This window comes from Polyodon spathula, chromosome 7, assembly GCF_017654505.1.
Source record: "Polyodon spathula isolate WHYD16114869_AA chromosome 7, ASM1765450v1, whole genome shotgun sequence".
NCBI classification, from domain to species: Eukaryota; Metazoa; Chordata; class Actinopteri; order Acipenseriformes; family Polyodontidae; genus Polyodon; species Polyodon spathula.
This window is the reverse complement of record NC_054540.1, coordinates 36,338,876-36,365,530: the sequence shown is the minus strand read 5'-3', so window position 1 is coordinate 36,365,530 and position 26,655 is coordinate 36,338,876. Positions and strand designations below refer to the sequence as shown.

Here is a 26,655-nt window from a genome sequence, read left to right as displayed (position 1 = left end):
CGATTGGAAGTGCAGCCTTGAAATAATTACCGACGCGATCATTAATTTTTTTCAGCTAATTCCTATTAGTAAAATACCATTAAAAAAATCAAATACACATTTACTGTAATGTGTGGATCTTCCACAAACAAAAATATGAGTGATCTACAAAGCGATAGTCATACATATTAGGTAAGAATTATTTTATTAGCTCAATGTACTTGCTTGCCCAGATTCATTCTCTAGTTAGAAATTGAATGATGACTAGATGTCTTTTTTTCTGGTTTTCAGCGCAATGTTTGTCATTGAATGTGTTAAGTTTCTTTTAGCATTTCTGATTTAAGCACTGTTGAGTGCTTTAATAGCTATGGATAATTCTCCAGTTCCCTTTCAAGTAGGAAATGTAACCATTACCAAATGTGTATTTATCTCCTAAAGACCAGAATCCTGAATATTGTAAACCAAAGCTGCTCTTTGAGCCTGTGATGCAGTCATGGTCCGCTCATAAGGGCACAAAAGGACTGCACTCACAGATCTCAGCTCCATTTTTCCTTTCAAGACTGACCTGATTGACAATTTATTATGTTTTTACACACATTATACGTGATATTTACTCTACCATTTTTCTTCGAATTTAAGACTCACTTTTTGAACAATTTTTTGCTTCTTAAAAATAGCCTGCATCTTAAATTCGAGTGCAGTATAGTGATGCGTGCATTAAAATCAGCAACAAAAGAGGCGACTAACCAAGTACGCAAACAGCAACATGACTGACTGCCGAGAAAAGACAAACCAAAACGTTACTGCCCGATCTCGAATCATCCATGACATGTAGGCACCCATTTTCAAAGAAGCGTCATTAGCTTCCTGAGGAATTCAAAGAGAAGCTTTTACAATTTCAGCATTTCTAACAAAGTACCAGCTTGTACAGATCAGAAATGCTGATCAGAACCCCGTATTTTTCGACGTTTTTTACAGATACTATCTATGCGCAGGCCTGTCTGCAACGTGGTACTGAGCACACATGCAGCAAGAGCAGCTGTTTGGGCTCAGCAGCACTGTGCAGATCTGACCGAGTGCTTTTGTCAGTGGCTTTAACAGGTGGGCATCCCTGTACGTTGCTACCCGTGGGTACTGGGAATCGATGGACCTGTACCGACCCGGCACCTAGCCTGTACCATCCCGGTGCTAAAGTCACTGAACCGATACCGACCCTGTCCTACATGGTACAAAAGCCACATAATTGGTATCGAACCGGCCTGGTTTTGAACTTGTATTGCACCGGTCCTGAACCAATACCGACCCAGATCCAGCCCATTCGGGTCTTGACCCACCTGGTCGATATCTGTAAGCAGATTGAGAAAGCACCTGTACAACTGTATTGATACACTGCATTGCTTGTCCGGGTTCTATCCCTGTGAGACATACAAGTCTGCCTATTGAGGACAAGCATGGCAGGTGCTCTTACTACCTGGTGCCAAAGCACGCCAAGGAGGCTCTGGCTAATCGCAGCTTCTCTGAGTTTTGTGCCCCTTTTTCAAGTGCACGCTTGAGAAACTGCTATCCCACGGCTCTAAGGAGCGCACTGCATTCCTTACTCCTGCTCAGCACTCTTCTCCACCACCCTCTCTTAGAGAGGTGGCAGCATCCTCACCCCATGGCTCTGTGCCAAAGGAAAGAGGACGATGCACCCGCAGCCAACGCAGGAAGCTGTCTTCACAGACTTCCTCATCCTCCTCGAGCTCTGCCTCTCCTTCCTCTTCCGAGGGGGAGGGGAAGAAGAGTCACCATTCCAGTCGATCGGCAGACTCGAAGCAGATGGAAAAGCTCTGGGCAGCTGTTTCCTGCTAAGGAACTGTTCTTGCTGGATTACTGCAGTAATGTTTGGTGCCACCTGTCCTGCCTGTCCCCTTGGGGCCCCATGGGACTGCGAGCACAGATTGGCCACAGGAGGACATAGTGGCATTCTCTTCTGAGGATGTAGAGTTCGACAGTACGTCTCCTGCGGTTAAGCTGTCTTTGTTGGCAAGTGCCCTTTCCTACAGCAGGGGAAACGAGACAGTTGATTTTCGATGATGACCCTACTGCCTCTCCCATATACACCCCAAGTCACCCAGATTTTCTCGTTGAGATCCAGTTTTCGTGGGATGGACGCCCTATATAGGGTGCATGATGCGGAGAAGCCGGGCCGGGCCCGTTTTCCGCCACTTGAGGCTTCTATTATCACCTTGATCCAGGTGCCTAATTTAGCTGTCCTATCCAAGAACGCTGTCTGCCGGGTCTCTGAAGTAATCCTCAAGAGAAGCTATTCAGCCACTGCATTCACCACACGGCTAGGGAACTACAACAGCATCCTGGTAGCCTACCAGTCATGTTTGCTGCGGTCCCTCTCTGAGAACCACAGGCCCTCACCACAACAGCTGCATGAGCTGTGCTTGGTTAACTAAAACCTGCTCCGTGTGTCCAAGCTCAACAGACTGTAGATAGAAACCTGGCTGCGCTGATAGCTGCACATAGGCAGTTTTGACTTTTCCAGGCACGTGTGCCTGACTGGGACAAATAGAGTAGATAAGAACATGATACCTACGGAAGAAACATTAAATATGATGATAGTTTTATTTTTTATTTTTTACATTTTGGAGGTAGAAGTTACAAGTAGAATGATGGTTCAGCAACAGGCGCAAAATTAGGTATGTGTGGAATGGCCGGGATGTGCAAGGTGTGTGGGAACCCCCCTTGGTCTCCACCAGGGTGACAAACTGGGCGGCAGATGGCTTGGCACACCAGTGGCCGAGGCATCTGTTATATGCCTTCCCACTGCTCGCCCTGCTGTCGCTGTCTGGAGAAAATCAGATAGGACCGGGCAAAGGTACTCATAGTAGCCCTTTTTTGGCCCAGGAGATGCAGCTCCTGATCGGCCAGATGTGGAGACTGCCATAGAGCCTGCTGAAGCAGCGTGACCTGCTCAGTCAGGCATGGGGGACCTTATGGCACCCCGACCCATCGAACCTGCTGCTCTGGGTCTGGTCCCTGAACGACTGCATTTGAGACGTCTGGGTTTGTCCAACAAGGTTATAGTGTCCACGTGTTCCTGGTATGGGTACAAATGGAGTGTCTTTCAGACCCCCTCGACCTGTCCCATGGCAGTTATACTGCAATTTTTGCAGGACCTGTTTGACGAGGGGAAATCCCCCTCCACATTAAAGGCATATCTGGCAGCTATTTCAGCTTGCCATATGAAAATTGGCTCTGTCTGTCTAGGAGCTCACTTCCTGGCGGGGCAAATTTTGAAAGGGGCTCGGCAGCTTTGGCCTTCTATGAGGGACCTTGTTCCTTGCTGGAAGCTAAATGTGGTGCTTAATGCACTCATGAAGCCTCCTTTGAGCCCCTGCATTCAGCTGAGCTGAAATGTGTATCATTTAAAGTGCTTTCTTGCTCGCTATTGGTGCAACACGGGTGAGTGAGATCCAGGCGTTCTTGAAAGCCTGCTTAATTTCTTTTTTTTTATTTTTTATTTAGTAGTTGGCAATTGATTTTTGCCCCATTTTTCTCCCAATTTGAAATGTCTAATTGTATTTTAGGCTCAGCTCACTGCTACCACCCCTGCGCTGACTCGGGAGCGGCGAAGACGAACACACGCTGTCGTCCGAAGCGTGTGTTGTCAGCTGACCTCTTCTTTTTACTCTGCAGGCCCACCATGCAGCCAACCCAGAGCTACAGCGTTGGAGGACAGCGCAGCTCTTGGCAGCTTACAGGCAGACTACAGGGGTTGCTGGTGCGCGCTGAGCCGGGGACACCCTGTCCAACCTAAGCCCTCCCCCCTGGGCGGCGCACGGCTAATTGTGCGCCGTCCATGGTTGGCAGTGGAATAGAGTGGATTCGAACCGGCAACTTCCAGGCTATAGAGCGCATCCTGCCTTTACCGGATGTGCCACTTGGGAGCCCCTGCCTGCTTAATTTTTACAGTGGCCAGGACAAAGGTTATGCTCCATATTAGTCCTGCCTTTTTCCCCCGAAGACTACCTCGGCATTCCATGTCAACCAGTCTGTGGAATTGGAGGCTTTCCATCTACCTCCTTTCCTGCCCAGTGCAGGCCCTGGTGAACTATGCTGACAGGACAAAAAGTTGGAGGCAGTCTGAACTATTTTTTGTCTGCTTTGTGGTGAAGTCCTATGGTCAATTCCTGTCTAAACAATGGATAGCAGACACGGCTTTGGTACACTCACCCATTCGGTAATGGTTACATTTCATACTTGAAAGGGAACCAGGATTATAATAACCTAACTTTCCTTTAGGTCAGCACTGTAATCTGCTTGTGGTTGGTCCATTTTGTTTTAAATGAAGTTTCAATTGTTAGATTTTTTTTTGTAATCAAGGGTGGTTTATCCATGCATGGGGGCAATGACATTCTATGTATTTTATATATATATATATATATATATATATATATATATATATATATATATATATATATATATATATATATATATATAAAAACAAAAAGCAACAATAAAATACTAATGAAGACAAAATAAGATTCAGATGAATTTATTTACAGTGTTACAGGTTTACATTTTTTCTTAAGAAGCGCTAATAGCGGGCCACAGTGCCCGATGCAGCTGAGTGAGTGGGCCACAGGTAAAGTTTGGGAACCCCTGTTCTAAACGACGTTGCTACTGTCGCTGGATTCCAGTGCTGCTGGCTGTGCTAGTTCCTGTCACACTAACCGTGGCCGCTGTCCTGACAGGTAGAGCAGCTGAAGGAGGAGCTACACCAGAATGAGGTCCAGAGGGAGGAGCTGAGAAAGCAGGCGGCTGGCCACCAGCTCGAGGTCTCTGCCGTAAGACTTCCTGTGAATGCGCTGCAGTGATTCTGGGGCGGGGAATACGCGACTGCCAACTCTCTCTCTTTCCTTCACTCCCTCTTTCAAATGTACTGTTCAAGTGGGGGGCAGATGGGGGGCTCTGCCACGTCACCAGGGGGGTCACTCTATAATCGGCATGTGCCAGTGCTATTGTCTGCAGCTACCTACGCCCGTGGGTGTTTCAATGCGTATTCAAAGCTTGTAGCGGCGACGTCACAATAACTGCATTGCCAAGCTTTGAATTCAGTGCTCCTCATAGCAATGTATAAGCCATAAGACAAAAATAATTCTACTTTAACTTAATATATAATCATAAGTTAATGGTTAACTAGGCGTGATATAAACTGAAAACACAGTGGTTCTAGGTAGGTAACTCAAATGTTATAATTAAGTAGGTAACACAAATATATTTAATTATTTTGCGTTACCGACGAAACCCTCTAGCTTAGCCAATTGCCCTGAAAACTCTTTAATAAAATGCTGTTTTGACATCGCAGGAGGTTACTGAAACAACATTCTCTATGCCCAGTAAATGATAACCAAATCGTATAACTGGGTAGCACTGGAACAGTTCAGTTATGATACTGGATTTCGATGATCAAACGTGCATATTCTGCAGAAACAGAAACGTGGTAATTACTGGCAAATGTTAGGCAATGCAATATTCATTACCATCATTGCTCTTATCAGTGGGGGTTTTTTGTTACATAAAATGTGTGCTGCAGGAATATCCCTGCTGATTTTATTTCATGTAACACTTCAGATTTGTTTTAGTAAGAAGCATGGGTTTTCAGAAACAACAAACACAGTTCTGACAGTTTGAGGACGTGTTGCATTCAGCGAGACTGTTTCGAGTCGTGAGCTACTGTTTAGTGTTCCAGGTTTAGCAGGACTTTTTAAAGAACTCATTAATTCAATACAGTGGTTGCTTATATAACATCTTTCATGTTCAAGTAGCACATACCACTGTCCCGTACTCTGCGTATACTGTATGCCATGAGGTTACTGTAAACATTTGAAAAGCAGCCTCTGTAAATGTGTGTGTGAAAAATGGGTTTGTATCGAAAGTATAAAAAAAGTGCATGCTTCCGCAAAATCCAAGAACAGGTTTGGTTAGAAGCAACCCAAAAATGCACAGACAAAAACATCCAATGCGAATGACTGTTAGCACAGTTGATAACTTAACCTGTTATTGCGGAAATAGCTGAAAGGCAGATGCAGCCACATGGTAAAAGCTTACCTAGCTATGTTAAAGATGAAACATTTTTGAAAAGGAGGAATAATATAAAGGGTAAACTTCCAGAGAATACCATTTCATTTTGCTTGGATGTAAAATCCCTGTACCCCAGTGTTATAGTTAGGTGATAATATATCACATCCTCCCCCTGTCCTCCCTATCCTCCCCCTGTCTTCAATCATCACCATGCCCTGTATATTATATCACATCCTCCCCCTGTCTTCAATCACCACGATGCCCTGTATATTATATCACATCCTCCCCCTGTCTTCAATCCCCACGATGCCCTGTATAGTATATCACATCCTCCCCCTGTCTTCAATCACCACGATGCCCTGTATAGTATATCACATCCTCCCCCTGTCTTCAATCCCCACAGTGCCCTGTATAGTATATCACATCCTCCCCCTGTCTTCAATCATCACCATGCCCTGTATAGTATATCACATCCTCCCCCTCTTCAATCACCACGATGCCCTGTATAGTATATCACGTCCTCCCCCTGTCTTCATTCCCCACAGTGCCCTGTATAGTATATCACGTCCTCCCCCTGTCTTCAATCACCACGATGCCCTGTATAGTATATCACATCCTCCCCCTGTCTTCAATCCCCACAGTGCCCTGTATAGTATATCACATCCTCCCCCTGTCTTCAATCCCCACAGTGCCCTGTATAGTATATCACATCCTCCCCCTGTCTTCAATCACCACGATGCCCTGTATAGTATATCACATCCTCCCCCTGTCTTCAATCCCCACAGTGCCCTGTATAGTATATCACATCCTCCCCCTGTCTTCAATCACCACGATGCCCTGTATAGTATATCACGTCCTCCCCCTGTCTTCAATCCCCACGATGCCCTGTATAGTATATCACGTCCTCCCCCTGTCTTCAATCCCCACGATGCCCTGTATAGTATATCACATCCTCCCCCTGTCTTCAATCACCACGATGCCCTGTATAGTATATCACATCCTCCCCCTGTCTTCAATCACCACGATGCCCTGTATAGTATATCACATCCTCCCCCTGTCTTCAATCACCACGATGCCCTGTATAGTATATCACATCCTCCCCCTGTCTTCAATCACCACGATGCCCTGTATAGTATATCACATCCTCCCCCTGTCTTCAATCACACACGATGCCCTGTATAGTATATCACATCCTCCCCCTGTCTTCAATCACCACGATGCCCTGTATAGTATATCACATCCTCCCCTTCAATCACCACGTGCCCTGTATAGTATATCACCACCCCCTGTCTTCAATGCCCACGATGTATAGTATATCACATCCTCCCCCTGTCTTCAATCCCCACGATGCCCTGTATAGTATATCACATCCTCCCCCTGTCTTCAATCACCACGATGCCCTGTATAGTATATCACATCCTCCCCCTGTCTTCAATCCCCACAGTGCCCTGTATAGTATATCACATCCTCCCCATCTTCAATCACCACGATGCCCTGTATAGTATATCACATCCTCCCCCTGTCTTCAATCACCACGATGCCCTGTATAGTATATCACATCCTCCCCCTGTCTTCAATCACCACGATGCCCTGTATAGTATATCACATCCTCCCCCTGTCTTCAATCCCCACGATGCCCTGTATAGTATATCACATCCTCCCCCTGTCTTCAATCACCACGATGCCCTGTATAGTATATCACATCCTCCCCCTGTCTTCAATCCCCACGATGCCCTGTATAGTATATCACATCCTCCCCCTGTCTTCAATCACCACGATGCCCTGTATAGTATATCACATCCTCCCCCTGTCTTCAATCCCCACGTATGCCCTGTATAGTATATCACATCCTCCCCCTGTCTTCAATCACCACGATGCCCTGTATAGTATATCACATCCTCCCCCTGTCTTCAATCCCCACGATGCCCTGTATAGTATATCACATCCTCCCCTGTCTTCAATCACCACGATGCCCTGTATAGTATATCACATCCTCCCCCTGTCTTCAATCACCACGATGCCCTGTATAGTATATCACATCCTCCCCCTGTCTTCAATCCCCACGATGCCCTGTATAGTATATCACATCCTCCCCATCTGTCTTCAATCACCACGATGCCCTGTATAGTATATCACATCCTCCCCCTGTCTTCAATCACCACGATGCCCTGTATAGTATATCACATCCTCCCCCTGTCTTCAATCACCACGATGCCCTGTATAGTATATCACATCCTCCCCCTCTTCAATCCCACGATGCTGTATAGTATATCACCACCTCCCCCCACCATGATCACACCACGATGCCCTGTATAGTATATCACATCCTCCCCCTGTCTTCAATCACCACGATGCCCTGTATAGTATATCACATCCTCCCCCTGTCTTCAATCACCACGATGCCCTGTATAGTATATCACATCCTCCCCCTGTCTTCAATCACCACGATGCCCTGTATAGTATATCACATCCTCCCCCTGTCTTCAATCCCCACAGTGCCCTGTATAGTATATCACATCCTCCCCCTGTCTTCAATCACCACAGTGCCCTGTATAGTATATCACATCCTCCCCCTGTCTTCAATCACCACGATGCCCTGTATAGTATATCACATCCTCCCCCTCTTCAATCACCACGATGCCCTGTATAGTATATCACATCCTCCCCCTGTCTTCAATCCCCACGATGCCCTGTATAGTATATCACATCCTCCCCCTGTCTTCAATCACCACAATGCCCTGTATAGTATATCACATCCTCCCCCTGTCTTCAATCACCACGATGCCCTGTATAGTATATCACATCCTCCCCCTGTCTTCAATCACCACGATGCCCTGTATAGTATATCACATCCTCCCCCTGTCTTCAATCACCACGATGCCCTGTATAGTATATCACATCCTCCCCCTGTCTTCAATCACCACGATGCCCTGTATAGTATATCACATCCTCCCCCTGTCTTCAATCACCACTGCCCTGTATAGTATAACACGTCCTCCCCCTGTCTTCATGCCCTGTATAGTATATCACATCCTCTTCAATCACCACGATGCCCTCTTCCCCCACGATGCCCTGTATAGTATATCACATCCTCCCCAAATCACCACGATGCCCTGTATAATATATCACATCCTCCCCCTGTCTTCAATCACCACAGTGCCCTGTATAGTATATCACATCCTCCCCCTCTTCAATCACCACGATGCCCTGTATAGTATATCACATCCTCCCCCTGTCTTCAATCACCACGATGTATATCACATCCTCCCCCTGTCTTCAATCACCACCCTGTATAGTATATCACATCCTCCCCCTGTCTTCAATCACCACGATGCCCTGTATAGTATATCACATCCTCCCCCTGTCTTCAATCCCCACAGATGCCCTGTATAGTATATCACATCCTCCCCCTGTCTTCAATCACCACAATGCCCTGTATAGTATATCACATCCTCCCCCTGTCTTCAATCACCACGATGCCCTGTATAGTATATCACATCCTCCCCCTGTCTTCAATCACCACAGTGCCCTGTATAGTATATCACATCCTCCCCCTGTCTTCAATCACCACGATGCCCTGTATAGTATATCACATCCTCCCCCTGTCTTCAATCACCACGATGCCCTGTATAGTATATCACATCCTCCCCCTGTCTTCAATCACCACACGTACTCCCCCTGGTGTAAAGAAAATAATAAATAAATAAAAAAGACCGGAGACGCCATTTTATTTTTGTTATGGTATCCTGCTTCAATCTCATGCCCTGATAGTATATCAAACCTCCCCCTGTCTTCAATCACACGATACCCTAAATAATATAAGTCCCTAATGTTCTCTTCATGTGGGACTGCTTGACTGCAAACATTTAGAATACGTGCTGTACCCGTTTTATGACCACAGTGTAGGGAATCAGTAATTTTTTTTGGTTCATAGTGCCCATTCAATGGAAAGACTGTTTTGTCTTCAATAAAAAAAAACAAGCAAAATATAAATATTATATATATATATATATATATATATATATATAATATATATATATATATATATATATATATTATATATATATAACTTTTTGCTAATATATTTATATAAATGATATATATATATATATATATATATATTTATATAAAATAAATATTTAGTCTTAAAAAATCCATCATGCAAGGATAGCAACCTTATATGATATATTTTGCATAAAATGTAATAAAATACAATATGTAGGAGAGAGTTACAGAGCGAACAAATAAATAAATCAGGAATGAATGGAATATGAAAGACCTTATCCTTTCACAAACTGAAATCTCTTGTTGTAAAGTGGTCATAAGAGTGAAATTCAGCTACAGAATACAATGAGCAAAGAAACAACACAAACTGAGAAAAAATGAGTTCCTATACTTATAGCACTGGATAATGATGTGGACTCCACCGCCAGTTGTGACAGTGTAGAGGATCTCTTGCTGGTCTCAAGTAGAATGTGCGGGGCTGATTTTGCATGTACTGTGCTGCCTCGTTGTAAGGCAACAGGTTATTAGGTGGTATGGTCATGGCTGTCCATTGCCCTATAATGCTATTAAACTAGCATTTGTATTCTCATTAAAAGACGAAACACCAATTGCATGGCCTCTTACCAATAGCTCCTGACTAAAAGGGGGGGATTGCTGTATATTGTGGATTAAAATCAGAAAAATAAACCCTGTGATATAAGCATGTGAATCAAAACGCCATCGTCAAGTTAATATCCCTGCTGCATTACATCGAGAGAATGAATAAGTGCGTATACAAACCCCTCCCAAGGAGACGTTGGCATTCCCCCAGCCTCTGGTTTACTAATTCGCTCCCTCTCTCTGTCTTTCTCTCACTCCCTCTCTGGCACTCCTAGAGCTGTTTACCAATAACTGCCTAGCCTTTTAGTGTCTTCCTGCAATAAAACAGTAACCCACCTTTTCACGTGGCGACATGACTTAGATTCACAGTAGAGCTGATTAACTGGTGTGGCATGCATGGACTACAGTATGAAACACGTTTCAACTAGAAGGCTTTTAGCACTTATTTAACACTTAGCACTGTTAAGAGTTTTATAGTTATTCATGAAGTATATTACATTTGTAAGGGGCTGACCTCATATACAGTAAGCTAGTTTGTGTTTCAGCAAAATGCTTTTAAAGATATATATATATATATATATATATATATATATATATATATATATATATATATATATATATATATATATATATATTGCAAAATAATATTTGCAGCAAATTGTATATGTGTTTGTATAGATAGATAGATAAATGTAGATTTTTGTAGCAGGCTAAATGTAACAATTTGCTAAAATCATTGCGCACATCTTCTAGAAAGCTGGAATTTAACATATTGCTGGTACACATGCTAACTTTCATGAATACAGCCTCAAGATTGTTTTTGCTTCTTTTTTTATATATGTAAAACCTGTTTTCAGGGTCATGTGATGGTCAAGAGGTCACCTGTTCATTTCTTTAGTGTGTGCAGTAAGTGATTAATTCAGTGGCCACTGTATATTTGAGCTGCACAAACTGATAATTAGATTATTTGATCAGCGCCATTGATTTGAGTTAATTTACCATTTCAACTTACACAAGTGGAAACAAAGCTGCTTAAATTTGTTACGTTTGTTGCGCACAACATTGTGTATTTTTTTGTTTTTTGTTTTTTGATAGTCAAACAGTCCTCACGGCACAATTTGTTGATATAAAAATGGCCTTTTCGACATTTGAATTGAATTGAATTCTACAGCCAGATGGCTCCTTTTTGAGTTAGCATTTACAAAAGCGTACAGATTACTGATGCAATCCACAGCCATAGTCTATAGCAATGCCTGCATGCCCCAATCACTAGGTATCCCCTTCAGGAAGTTTGGGATTCCTTTCATCCACTCCAGGTTTTAATACAAGTGTGATTAGCCCCAGGTGACAAGCTCAGTTGTGTATTTTTAAACTGGATCAAACTGCTATGCAATGGGAATCTTTCCGTGCCTTGTACTATAGTGCCATTCACGTCTGGGATTACTGGGGAACACAGCTCATTCGTTAAATCTTTCATTATTATCGTGACCTGGTCACTGATTTCTTCCAGGGCTTGAAGGCACAACTTTCCAGTGTTAGAAACTCACCCTAGTCCTGCACCCCGTCCTGGCTCTCAGAACTATAGTCTGGTGAGCACGTTATTTAGAAGAACATGAGTTTGAGTTTTGTTAAATACACTGTCCCTAATCTATAGCTGCTTTGATTCCCACTAACAGTAAACCTATCAAGAAATGGTTGACATACTGCAGGGTAGAAAGTACCAGATGTTAGTGAATCTGTAGGCAGGGATGGCAATTAAACTTCTATTGCACAGCAGTTTCACTCATATAAGTTTTTAGTACAAGGTTGAGTAGCCACTGTGTATAGTTATCAAGCTCAGTTGTGTCTTATTAAACTCACAGTAAAACCAGGAGTGAACCAAACAGCTATGCAGTGAGAGTCTTATTTCCATCCCTGAAGCAAATTCATTCAGGTCTCTGTGTGGAGAATGGGCAGTAAAGCACTGTGCTGTTCCAATGGCTGCCGTCACCTCCCTCTGCAAACAAGTTCATTCAGGTCTGTGGAGAATGGGCAGTAAAGCACTGTGCTGTTCTAATGACTGCCCTTCCCTCCCTGTGCAAACAGGTTTATTCAGGCCTCTGTGTGGAGAATGAGCAGTAAAACACTGTGCTGTTCCAATGGCTGCCATCACCTCCCTCTGCAAACAGGTTTATTCAGGTCTCTGTGGAGAATGGGCAGTAAAACACTGTGCTGTTCCAATGGCTGCCATCACCTCCCTCTGCAAACATGTTTATTCAGGTCTCTGTGGAGAATGGGCAGTAAAGCACTGTGCTGTTCCAATGGCTGCCGTCACCTCCCTCTGCAAACAAGTTCATTCAGGTCTGTGGAGAATGAATAGTAAAGCACTGTGCTGTTCCAGTGATTGCCCTCCCCTCCCTCTGCAAACAGGTTTATTCAGGTCTCTGTGGAGAATGAGTCGTAAATCACTGTGCTGTTCCAACGACTGCCCTCCCCCTGTCTGCAGATTTCTAATTATATCATTTGGGCTACATAATAGTATGACACATAAGTGTGAACAACTAATGTGTGAACATGTATGTAACTGTGTACTAGCTGTTTATGTATGTGCAGAAGATAAATACCTGCACAAAAATACAGTAAGAGACTCATTGTTAGAGATTTTGGTTTTGACAAAGTCCCATTCTTTTAATGATGTAAAGTACTGCAGTATTGGGTAGACCAGAAGTTATTGAGAGTATCAGAATCTAGCGACGGAAGGCAGTGTCCCCTTGTGCTGTGAATTACTGTTGCTAAGCTACACAGCAAGCTGGTAACACAGCATTGCAGGTTGTTGTGCATTAGCTCATATCTTCAAAGCATTTCCTTCATTATTTATATTTATATATTATATATTTAGCAGAAAAAATCATGTTCATGTTAGAAAAAGAAAAACAAGACCCCTAGGCAATGCTTGAAAGAACTTGGAATATATCACTTGGTTGTTTGGTTCTAGTTTTGTAAAACTAAAAGGTGTTTTACCTTTTTCAGAATTAAAAAAAAAAAAAAAAAGTTCATTTAAAGACTGGAATAAACACTGTGAAAATCTTGAAAAGAGATTTTAAACAAATCATCATGTTGGTTTACTTTCTAAAAAGTGACTTAATAGCTGGACTTTTTTTTCAATAATCAATGAACCACAACAGTTCTTGTGTGTATTTTATTACTGTACTGTAATTTTGCAATACAGAATTAGGATTAACAAGTAATCATGTTTACAGGTTCTGACTGTAGTACCATTGCCAATTCATGAGTGGCCAGTTATATTTTGTTCTATACTATTAAAATGCCACTAATTCTTAACTTTGAAAACACAGTGAATTCCTATACCTTAACATTGGTTTCAATTCTCGTACTTTACCAGCGGTAAGCATTATAATGTTTTTCTACTGATCAGTTGTATATTACCTCTGGACAATGCTGCTGGTGAACAAAGTGCTGTAATAATGTAATTCCACAACCTCTAAGTCAGTTCAATCCTGAATTCAGCTGATTTCAAACTAAATGCAAATGTGTTTTGTCTGCCACAAACTTTTCTTTTACTTTCGTACCTATTGTTTCTGTGGAATTGTTCAGTTTCCCTCAAAACTTTGTTGCTGTAAAACTACCCTAAATTCTCTAGCTAGAAGGTAGTACATTTGACATTCATATCTGTCTACAGAGATTTTAAAAAGCTTGTGGGAGGCAAACAATGTAACCTTTTCAAGCAACTTGCTATGAGTCTGAAATAACAGAGAGATGAACCATTAACCAATGTAAAAAAAGCCAAACAAATACCACATTTGCTCTATGCAGTATTTCTTATTATTGTTTTTCTTGCCTTCACTGGGGGACTGGGGGACGGGTTAATGGTTACACTGTGGTGTACCAGCTGTACTTGAAGAAGACACGTTTTCGAGCCTGTTCTAGGCCAAAGAGGTGCTTTTAAACGTACACATTTAAACAAATTCTCAAGGAACAGAAAATCGCATACAAACTGATTCTTCCAAATAAGAAAAATACATTTGTTAAGATAACTGTGATACTGAAACTGGGAGTTTACCTAAACTGTTTGTTTATTTCTGTTTTTGTATTTGTATTTTTTTTTATATTCTGGTCCCTCTTGGAGAAATCTACTTCAGAAGAATACCATCATGCAGTACACACGTGTACACCATGTATGAATATTCATACAGGGTCTTGGTATTGTTTTCTGGATAATGATTGACGTTTCTCCCGCACCCCCCTCCCCCTTCAGATTGACCAGGTGAAGCAGGATCTGTCTCGGAGGGACACGGAGCTGCTGGCCATGCAGACCAAGCTGGAGACCCTGACCAACCAGTTCTCAGACAGCAAGCAGCACATTGAGGTCCTGAAGGAGTCCCTGACTGCCAAGGAGCAGAGATCAGCCATTCTCCAGACAGAGGTAGGGACCCTGGAGAAATACATTGCAGTGCATGACTCTGCAGACAAGGGTAGGGACTGTTAGAAGACTTAGGGGATTGTCAGCTTACGGTATTTTTTTTTTCTTTGTTTTATTAATATGGTATAAATAAAAGAAATGCAATAAATTAAATTACAAGTGTTTCGACTAAAAGTCTTTTTTCAATGTCAATTGAAGACATTAAAAGACACTTTTAGACCGAACATTTGCCTGTTGAGTGTTTAATAATTATGGATGGATGGACATTGATCTTTTTTAAACTTTTTACTATATCTCTTTTCATACTTTATTTTGAAATAACTAAAGCATAAAAAACAAAGACATTTTAGTGTGCAGCTCTGCTGGGGCTGCAGAGTAAAACAGGGGCTCCCAAACATTCTTGGGCCCCTAGTGACGCTGAAAATGTGAAATCTGTTCCTACTCTCGCTTCCTTGTGTTCTACACCCTGTTAGCACAGGCATTGGAAATGAAGGCCATAAATGTACAGTAGATCTGAAATCAAGGTAGTAAGTGTCGCTGGGTATAACTCCAAATACCACAACATTTCTCTGCATGCTCCGACCCTCCCCCTGAAATCATCTTGCTGACCCCCCCCCAGGGGTCCCCGACCCCCAGCTTGGAGACACTGTGTATAATAGGAGTTCTTCATTGACACTAAAAATGTTTAATACTTTCAACGATAAATGGGGCATTAAATAAATAAATAAATAAATAAATAAAAATTAATACCCAATGCTACATCTTTTAAAAACTGTTGGTGGTAAAACATATTTATACATTTATGCAATACAGTAATCCGTTGTGTATCTGCCCGTCACGTATCCGCCATTATCAACCTCTTCAGCAATGTTAGTTTATTATTGAACAGAAAAGATTAGTTCAGAGATTATAGATCCTACCAAAATTTGTATCCACTGTGTTGTATGCACTGCCATTGCGGGTAGTGTCACGTGAGCTGTTCAGTGTGTTGATATGTAAGTAAATCCTGTTCGGGGCATATCAGCTTCAACCTCCATCTCGATCTCCTGCCTGTCACTCAGCAGTGAATTCGTGCACCCACACGGCAGACGGCTACCCAGTCACAAGCATTATTGCCCTGTATCTTTCTGAACAAGGGATTCAGGGGAGCTCCCTAATAAAAGCTGAATCTCAAAACAATAATTGTGTGAATATAGCAATTGTTACAGCTGTGTAAAATGGTATTTAAAACAGGATTTATTCATCCAACTTTTTGCATATCTGCTCTTACTCAGGTCCCACCGCAGTCAGATATGCGACGGATTACTGTACATTTAAAAATGATATTTGCAAGTATTAAAATCCAATGTGTAATATTTTCTGTTGGCCACCAGAGGGCAGTGCTGTATCATAGTTTGGTGTCAACCTCACACATTAAATTCACCGAGAAGAAAGACACTTTAAGCAAGGCAGTCCAGGTGGTCATAATAGACCAAGTTTAGTTTATAGCTAGATAATCATACTGTTCTGCTTCACTGAGAAGTAATAATAATAATAATAATACAAATAATAGCTATACTAATAGTAATATTCATAATAATAAATTAATAATAACTACCACAGATTTGTATTTGTTTGTTTATAGGGACCACTTTGAAGTGCTGCTTATAAGCAATAAGATAATCTTCCCTATTTATAGTAATAATACAAATCGGTTACCATAGCAGCACTATTTCTTCATCTGAAAGCACAAAAAGACCTCAGTCGTGTCACATGCTATGATACAATCGGATTTCAGGAGCTTGTGGGGAAAAAATGCAGCAACACTTGTGTTTTTTTAATATTACTTCATCACCTGCTAAGTATACAGTTCCTGTCCCACCCTTGGATCTACTGAACAGCAGCTGCTGAGCGCCGGCCTGACCCTCCTGTCTGCTGTTGAATCAGCCCTGTTTACCAGATGTGAACATCAGTGAGCTCCTGGGTTTCACATTAAAGCTGCAGCATCCCTCAACTGTTGCATTCCTTGTTGTCGGTTCGGTACATTCTTTCATTGATTGGGACCTTTTCTGCTCGCCACCGCTTGTTGACAGTGCAGTTTGTTTGTATTCCCTTGTAGTTTCAACTTTGGGGACAACGGTTTCCTCCCTACTTTCAGTCTACTTTCCTGTATGTCAATCTGTGATCCAAATGCCAGTCCAGAGCAAAGTAATATAACTGCTAGTAGTAGGTTAACAATGACACAAAAATAAAACAAAAAGTGATTTGTTTTCCCTCACTGTGCAGTATATAAATGCAAAAAGTGCAAAATAGGTATTTTTATCCTAGGATATGTATGTGTTCTTACTTAAAAAATAAATAAATATAAAAGTTAATAAAAATAGGCTCAGCTCACCGCTACCACCCCTTTTCTGACTTGGGAGAGGTGAAGACTAACACGCTGTCCTCCGAAGTGTTTGCCGTCAGCCGACCGCATGTTTTGGTCTACTATGTTTAGAGTGGGTGTTCTGAGAACTAATGGGACTTCACTGTCCTGGAAAATAGTTTTAATGTTTAAGTTCGGTATTGGGCTTTATCCTGTTGTTCTAAGTGGCTGCACTCTGGCATTGAAATGCTGTGCTCACCACAGCAGGCCAACAGTGTGAGACACATTATCTCACAGTCAGGAGCCCCCTCTCTGACCATCTTTACACTTGCTTAGCTCCCCTGGAGACGATAGCTCTGAGTGACAGTGAAACACTGTTAAAGCTGAGTTAGACAGCAATGTAGCATGTGTGGAAGCAGCCATCCAGAAAGCTAGAAATACTTTTCAGGAAGAAGCCCAGGTAATATCTGCAAAGCTGCCCTTCTCTCCTGTTTTAGATGACCATAAGAACCAAACAAAGCTAACACTTTTTAAACTTGAAGTTCAAAGACCTTTTGAAGAAAATCCTGGTCAAGCTGGGTCCCTGAGTGGCTCACCTGGTAAAGGCACCGGCTGCAAGGCATGGAGTCAAGGGTGGAGGGGGGTGCATTGACCCTGACTTTTCCATGGGGTTGGAATGTAAAATCGTTTGGGACTACTTCGTCTCGCAGTGCTACAGTAGCTCCTATTGACTAGATGCCCAGTGGGCTTGAGCAGATGCCTGCAGGGCTGGCCTTTGTCCTTTAGGGGATAGTAGTATGCCAGCATGTGCTGTCGAGCTCCTGGGTGTAATTGGCTTGGCAGAGGAATCGGGAGGACACACACTGACCTTCAGTTCTCACAATCTCTTGTGAATTTACACTGTAAGGTTACAGAAGTGTCCCAGGGCAAACAGCGTTTAGCACAAGCCATGCAGTTGTAACATTTGCTTGGGAACTGCATTGACGCTTACATCTGAGGTATTGTCAAACATCTTTGTTCAATCATTACATTTCTTTATAAAATATTAGTCTTCCCTTGAAGTAAGAATGTCGGATATTAGTTTGAGGATACATCTGTTATGATCAGCCAAGACAATTGCAAAGTCTGTCTCGCCACTGAGCCAGACGATTCCCTGTGGAAATGTTTTTCTGATGGCATCAGCCAGTCCTTTTTTAAAATGACAAATATCATCTGTTTTCACATATCAAAGAAAAGAAGATTAACTGAGAAGCTGTCTGGCATCTACGACTGGATGGTTTGCAGCATATTCAGCTAATGAATAAGAAAAAACCCTGATAATCTGTAATGGGATTACTGAGAGGAGGCGGCTCACATTGTGCTTAGCTGTTCAGGGTCAGCGAGCTTCCATTGGTCCTCACTGAGCCACCAGCTGTGAGATTGTGTTAAACATCTCTGTGCATGACCGGGTCTGGAGCGAGGGGCTTCTCTTTATCAGCGTCGGTGCTCACAAAAACACAATATTCACTATCCATTCACTAAATTTCTTTTTTTATTTCATATTGAAATTTGTGTTTTTATAGTCGTTTTGAAAAACTAGTTTTTTGGTTGTGGATTTCTCTGTATGGCGCCTACCTTTTCTCCTTTTTTGGTAAACTTAGGGGGAGTAGTGAGCTCAATCAAAAACACACTACTGCATTGTTTTCTGTTTTATGGCACTATTCAGTTGAAAATGTACCAGTACTTCTAACACAGAACCTTGTGGTACCTCTGGTAAATCTGCCTTGAATCCTTGAGTCACCACTGACTGACTGTAATTAGCATGCTAAGTAATTCTTAAACCAGTGCAATGCAGTCCCACCAAAACCCAATTGCTCTTGTGCAAAAGATTTGTTGGACACTATTTATGTACAGTATGATCGCTATAGGAGTAATAAATATAAAAGCCATAACAAGAGCAATGCAATGGGGGTGGGTGAATGCTGAATAGCAGTTACCATTAGCAACGACACTGAAAGGTTGACTAAAGGATGAAAGATCTTCAAATTTGTATTTTTTTTTTTGTTTTATTTTGTTTTTCCCTTAACCTCCTTATGATGTTTTCTGTACAATCATTCTGACTGTTGCATGTGGATGCATTGTGCGACATCTTTGAAATCAGGAAGTACTCAAAAGGAGCTGGCAATTAGGAGTTTACAGGCTCAGATGATGCCATGTGGATTCTGATAGGAGTCTACAGGCTCAGATGATGACAGGTGGATTATGATACTACAGAGAAAAGTAATTGAAATGGCAAACATCATAAAAAGTTAGGGGTTAGGTGAAAAAAAAAAAGAAAGAATAAAACATTTAAAGCTCTTATCCCCTTAAGTAATTGCTTGGTAGCGAGACTTGTAGAAACACTGATCTACATGATGAAACGCCTCTGTATACTAGCTGTGAGGGTATGGCATGCCTTCTAATACCGTGGTTGCGGGTCCTTGTTGTCAGGTGGACGCCTTGCGTCTGCGTCTTGAGGAGAAGGAGACGATGCTGAACAAGAAGACTAAGCAGATCCAGGAGATGAACGAGGAGAAGGGCACACTCAACGGGGAGATCCATGACTTGAAGGACATGCTGGATGTGAAAGAGCGCAAAGTCAATGTCCTGCAGAAGAAGGTAAGACTCCTCCGTTACTGAAACTACCAGCACACTGATTTATGGACTGTGGTTTTGACAAGTGCCTGATGTACGGGGCTTTATTGCTGTTAAATATTAATGAAGATACCACAATCCCAGTGTTAGACCTGCCACACCACACTCATTTATATATTTATAAATGTGTCAATCTGATACAATTAAGTAATAGAGGATAACTGAGTGTACGTTATTGCAGATTTCACAGTAGAGGGATTGTGGGCTCCCTCAGTTAAAAACAGTTTATGTATAGACCCAAGTGAACATAAAAAAATAAATATGAAAAAAGGTCAATTTGCATTGTAGTTAAGCGTTCTATTGAGTTAGATAAGATATTCAAACTAAGTTCCATAACCACGACTATACATAGTTCAGCATTGACATGTAGTATTGATATTCCTTGTATTGTGTGAATGAGTTTCTGTAGTCTGTCATGATCTCACTGGAAATTCCTAGAAAACATCTCTCTGTTATCTGGCCACTTCTGATGGTTTCCTTCCAGCTTTAATTGCTCAAGCCTATCTGTTGCTATGCAAATATGAGACACCAGAGGGCACTCATCATTTATCTCGGAGCCGTATTTAGAGAGAGTTTGGCCAACCTTTGATCTTTTTTGATTGGCGAGTGGCCGCAGGTGATTGGTCAATCCCTTTCACGTGACTTAAATTGGCAGTACAGGCGCTGTGTTGTCACCACGCTCTACAGTACTGTACATATAAACATATAACTATGTTTGTTTGTTTTTGTCAACCGTCAATGTAAATAATTGTACAGTACCACAGAAAGTAGTGTGTGTGTGTGTGTGTGTGTGTGTACGTGTGTGTGTGTATATATATATATATATATTTATATACACACACACACACGCACAGTGGCTGTGGCTGTAGTAAGTATTCACCACCGTTGGACGTTTTCACAGTTTGTTGTGTTACAACCTGAAATCTTGACGCATTTAAATGGGATTTTTTTCCCTTTGATTTACACAGCCTACTCAATAATTTGAAGAGAATTTTTATTGTCAAACAACAGTTAATGAAAAATAAAAAATTTTAAATGTCTTTGTTAGATACGTCAATACTTGGTAGAACCACCTTTGGCAGCAATTACAGCTGTGAGGCTTTTGGGGTAAGTCTCTGCCAGGTTTGCACATCTGGATCGTGCAATATTCGCCCATTCTTCTTGGCAAAATTGTTCAAGCTCTGTCAAGTTGGATGGGGATTGTTAGTGGACAGCAATCTTCAAGTCTTGCCACAGATTCTCAATCGGTTTCAAGTCCAGACTTTGACTGGGCCAATCTAGGACATTCGCTTTCTTGTTTTCAAGCCACTCCAGTGTTGCTTTGGCTGTGTGCTTGGAAGTCATTGTCCTGCTGAAAGGTGAGTCTATGTCCCAGTCTTAGGTCTATTGCAGACTGAAGCAGATTTTCATCAAGGATTTGCTTGTATTTAGCTCCATCCATTTTGCCCTCTATCCTGACAAGCTTCCCAGTCCCTGCCAGTAAAAAGCATCCCCATAGCATGATGCTGCCACCACCATGCTTCACAGTAGGGGTGGTGTTACCTGGGTATTGTGCTGTGTTGGGTTTGCGCCAGGCATAATGGTTTGCTTTTAGGACAAAAAATTCAATTTTTCTTTCATTGGACCACAGAATCTTTTGCCACATCTTTTCAGAGTCTCCCACATGCCTGTTTGCAAATTCCAAGCAGGATTTTTCATGGGCTTTTTTCAGAAATGGCTTCCTTCTTGCCACTCTTCCGTACAGGCCAGATTTGTGGAATACCTCAGCTGTTGTTGACACATGGGACAGTTTCTCCCATCTCAGCCATGGAACGCTGTAGGTCTTTCAGAGTTGTCTTTGGCCTCTTTGTGGCTTCTCTGACCAATGCCCTTCTTACCCGGCTGCTCAATTTGGGAGGACGGCTTGGTCTAAGCAGATTCTAAGTGCTGCCATACACTTTCCACTTCTTAATAACCGTCTTGACTGTGCTTCAAGGGATATTCAGTGCCTTTGAAATCTTTTTTATACCCCTCCCCTGATCTGTGCCTTTCCACAGCTTTATCCCGGAGTTGTTTTGAAAGCTCCTTGCTCTTCATGGTAGTATCTTTGCTTTGAATGCCCTACCCAACTGTGGGAACTTACAGAGACAGGTGTATTTAATCTGAAATCATGTGAACCACTTTTATTGCACACAGATGGACTCCATTTAACTTATTGTGTGAATTCTGAAGGCAATTGGTTGCACCCCCACCCCCCCATTTTTTTCACACATTAAAATTGTTGAGTAGGTTGTGTAAATCAAAGGGAAAAAAAGATTTCAGGTTGTAACACAACAAACTGTGAAAACGTCTAAGGGGAAGTCCGGCAGGCGAAAGTCTATTGGAGCAATTAGCTAGTACCGAGTACTGTTATAATGTCTATAGGCTAATCAATTAGGTTGCCTCATCTCTACTAGACTTTCCAACTGGGTCCAATACTTACTGTCAGACAGGACAGGATTTTGAGTTTGCCCTTAAATTGAAAGTAGTGTGTCCTAATCTGCACTGACTACGATTTATTTGTACCGACTCTCCCAATGAAATAATAACAGCGATTAGCTGTTCACAAGTCAGATCAGTGACAGGAATAGTGAACAGCTGATCATTATAATAATGTGATAGAGAGATTATGTATTACTAGCTAATATAAAATAAAAAGAAACTGATAATGATATTGATATAAAAAAAGAAAAAAACAATATAAAATAAATTCTGGTTTTTTTGTGATGCTGGCTAGCGGTAAGGAACAAAATCAATTTAGCAAAGGTTTAACCCACAGTTTATAGATTATATAAATCATGACCTGCATTATAATAAACCCTTGTTAAACCTACTTTTTAATTTTTTAACTCTATTGGGCAGTGGTCTTAATCAAATGGCACTTCCAGTCCATTTTAGTCCTGTGTTCCAACTGTCCCTTAATTATTGCTGCAAGTTGAAACAGCAACTAGTTGAAACAAAGTTTTCTGGTCTAACTCATCTGGCAACCAAGACCTCAGTATATGGTGTATATTAGATTAACTATGATTTAAAAGCATGGTTAATCAGTAATGTTAGATCATAGTGATAACAGATTTTGAAGTTTAGATACTATTTTTGTAAGATTAACTATCAATTCAATACAGCAAATACAAATCCCTTGTGAAATTGGTCCTTATGGTGGCCATTTTCAAACTGGAGTAACTTATCTCGGATAATAAAATAATGAAACTAACAATGCAAATTAGAGATGCAAACGGCAAAAGATAATCGATGCATTGATCTTTGATTATTCAAAATAAACAAATGTTAGTTTTTTTTTTTTTTAAATTGAAGATCTAATAACTAAAAACGTTGCTTTGCATAATAGTTAAACAAAAAGGCATGACTTGCATTCAAATTAGATCACTTCCGAGTATAAAAAAAAGAAATACAAAGGACTTGCGTTTTTAACAACTGAAAAGACTTTGCGTGTGTCTGCATCAGATTAACATTGTAATGATAATAACAAATACTATATTTTAACTGAAGTATTTTCAATACTGTTTGCATTTTATGTCCAAAAGAAAAGCATTTGAATTAATCTCACAAACCCTAACTAATGTAACTGTCGTACTAAAATCAGCTTAATTGGTAGATTAGTAGATAACAAAAAAAACCAAACATGTTGCCTTAATTTTTAAATTAAGAAAACATTAATTCTTGGCCTACTTCTGATTTGTCCAAAGTGTAATGTAGGCTTGAAGTGTGTATCCTAGCAACGTGCTAATCTATCGTACTAGCACTAGAAACAGCATACTCACACTCAAGGTTTTAATGCAAACCGGCAACAGGAGACTTAAAACTAGGTACTAATTTGATGCATTGATCTACCAAAATGTAGTTGAAGCTTAGTAAAATTTAAGGACAGATGATCAATAATCGATGCATCGATATTAATGCTTGCACCTCCAATGCAAATCCTATTTTGTTCATAATTGCTTCAACATAACTTAACAGGGCAAAACAGATTAAGTTGAAATACAAAAGGAAAGCAGAAGCTGGCACGCTACTGGCCCATGCAGTTTGAGTTTGCCCCGCATCTGGCAAGCAAGGAATGATGTGGCGTAGTGAGGTGAAACCATCCCTGCCAATTCTGCCTTTCATCCCTGCGGAAACACTAGTGATGATTGTCAACTCCACACAGCCAGGACACAAACCTGTACAACTCACCCTGTACATGCGGTTCTGCCGTTACCAGTTCAGCCACTCGGGGAGCCATCAAATTAATTATTTTAAAACGGGCAAGCAAATTTACTTAAAAATAATTTGAAAATAACCATACATTCACCAGGACTTTACGGGGTCTGTTTCCCTTGATTTAAACATTTGCACCTCTGAACACCCCCACCATTTAAAATATAAACTCAGGACCAAACCTTTTTTTACTTACTGTTGAGAGATTCACTTGGAAACCCTATATGCTACACTTGCTGTGTCAGAGGGTATATACTAGTCACAAGGAGAAATGCAATTCCCTTTGCCTTTGACATCTGGAAGTTTGATATAACTTTTTTTAATTAACAAAGGATTCTGTGCTCAAAGCCAAGACAGAGAGAGACATCGACCTGGCGCTCTGCCACTTACCTGTCAAGCCCTGCTGATCTGCGTCTCTGAGATGATTCTGAGATGTCTCATTTGCATTACTGAGTGAGATGGAATCCACAGTATGCTTGGTGGCTTCTGGCACTTCACAGAACTTGAAGTTTTGAGATTACTTTTTTATATACATAAATATATACTATTTAATTTTTTCTGTAAAGAAGCAAAACCTCGCCAATCATCAGTCTTGAATTGTTCTATTTTTTTTTATTTCCTTTTACAATACTGTACATGGTATTTGAAATTTTGCAATTTCTGCATTTTTTTTTGTTAGTGGGTACATTTAGTGTAAATCCTTAAAGTGTTGCCTTTTTATAATGATTCTGATCGTATCCCTTCGTTAACCCTGTTTGTGGAGTGTTCTGGTACAAGACAACATTTCTTTTAGCTTCTTGTCTGTGTGTTTGTTGCAGATTATGTTTTTTAGTTTCTTTACAAAACTCGTATTAACCTTAGTGATTTGTTAATAAAAGTTTTGCAGAGTGACTGTCAGTAACCAGACATAACACTCTAAATATCATATCAAATGTCTAAATGTAAAAAAAAATTACCGTTGACCTGATTTTTTAATTTGTCATACCTACATGTATACACACACACACACAAACACATATGTGCATATATTAAGAAAAAGATTAAATGTCTATCAATGAATGGTGATAAATGCCTTTATAATTTATTGTGATTGAGATGTGTATCATGATACAAGACTAAAAACCACCTCATAGGTGTTTCATTAAACACCATACATTCTCATCAGGACCAGAATCAGTATTGCATTGTGTCTACTGGGACTTCAGTGTATGATTTACCCCAAGTCCTCTTTGCTCATAAAACACAGAAACAGAAAAAAATATTCATTCACTTACCAAGAAACAGTGAACTGATGTGTGTGTATTTGAGTATGAAAACCAGGTTAAAATAACGGCTAGGGAGGGTTGCAGCAAACCAATACATTTTCCATTCTTATCAGGATGTGGATTTGGAACATCACCACTGTGTAATCATGGAGGGAGGGCGGGGAGGGGGGAGCTTGCTTTGATGATCAGTGATAAGACTTGCTCCAGTCTGAAGCTACTGCTGCTACATAGCCGTGCGAGTTCTCTTGTCGGAGATCCTTCAGCAGCTGTCAGGCGAGGCGGTGTTGGGGACACGTGGGTGTGTAATGATGATTAATGAAGCCTGCGCTAGCCCTCCCTCCAGGGGGTGGAGGAATGTTTGGCTCTTTCTACTCTTTCCTCTTTTTTTTGTGCAGTAGTTGGCTCAAATGTACCAGCACACAGTGAGCTTTTCTAATGTCCCTTTCATATTCTGATTTGGAGAGATAGATGAATATACAGCAGGTAAGGGTTGGAAAGAAGTGCTGGATCCGTTCATTTGGATTCTACATTGTAGTTATAATACAAATAACCGATTGAGTCAGTACACTTTCATCACAGCCTCTATTGTCTTTACTGTAAGGGATAAATAACAATTGAACCCATATTTATTTTTACAGAACAGTCAGAAAAACTTAATGTCACTCGCTGTTAATGTCACCCTCAGCTTATTATCCCCACAGTGGAATGAACCGGTCAGAATATAATGGCAGTCAATGGGAAGAAGCTCCTGATAATATCACAGTAGTTAATATCACTCACATTTATCAGTCAGTCAACTGCTGTCCTGCTTGCTTATGATCCCTTTGGGAAAGTATACACAAAGGTTTACTTGCAGGTAAGCTGCATATTGTATATGCAGGTGACTTGACGTTCAAGAAGACATTTGTACTGATGATTACTCTTGTAATGCATGTAAAACCTAAACCAAAGCAGGCATATTTGTTGTACAGTGCAATATCAACACTCTTCTGTGTTTGAATGATTATTTTGGGTTAGGCTTAGGATTCAGCTCCCGATTATTGTCACCATTTTTGCTC

At 41.3% G+C, this 26,655-nt stretch overlaps 1 protein-coding gene across 10 annotated transcripts in view; it reads left to right on the top strand.

The window, feature by feature from the left end:
- LOC121318597 (ELKS/Rab6-interacting/CAST family member 1) overlaps positions 1 to 26,655 on the top strand; it is a 369,254-nt gene that overhangs the window by 79,948 nt on the left and 262,651 nt on the right. For 5 of the 10 annotated variants that reach the window (XM_041255445.1, XM_041255444.1, XM_041255443.1 and 2 more), the window contains exons 5-7: positions 4,728 to 4,811; positions 14,918 to 15,085; positions 19,896 to 20,063. In XM_041255445.1, the coding sequence (XP_041111379.1) occupies positions 4,728 to 4,811; positions 14,918 to 15,085; positions 19,896 to 20,063 (420 nt within the window). The remainder of the gene's footprint in view (positions 1 to 4,727; positions 4,812 to 14,917; positions 15,086 to 19,895; positions 20,064 to 26,655) is intronic. The other 5 variants (XM_041255448.1, XM_041255447.1, XM_041255446.1 and 2 more) reach the window with 1 other exon arrangement.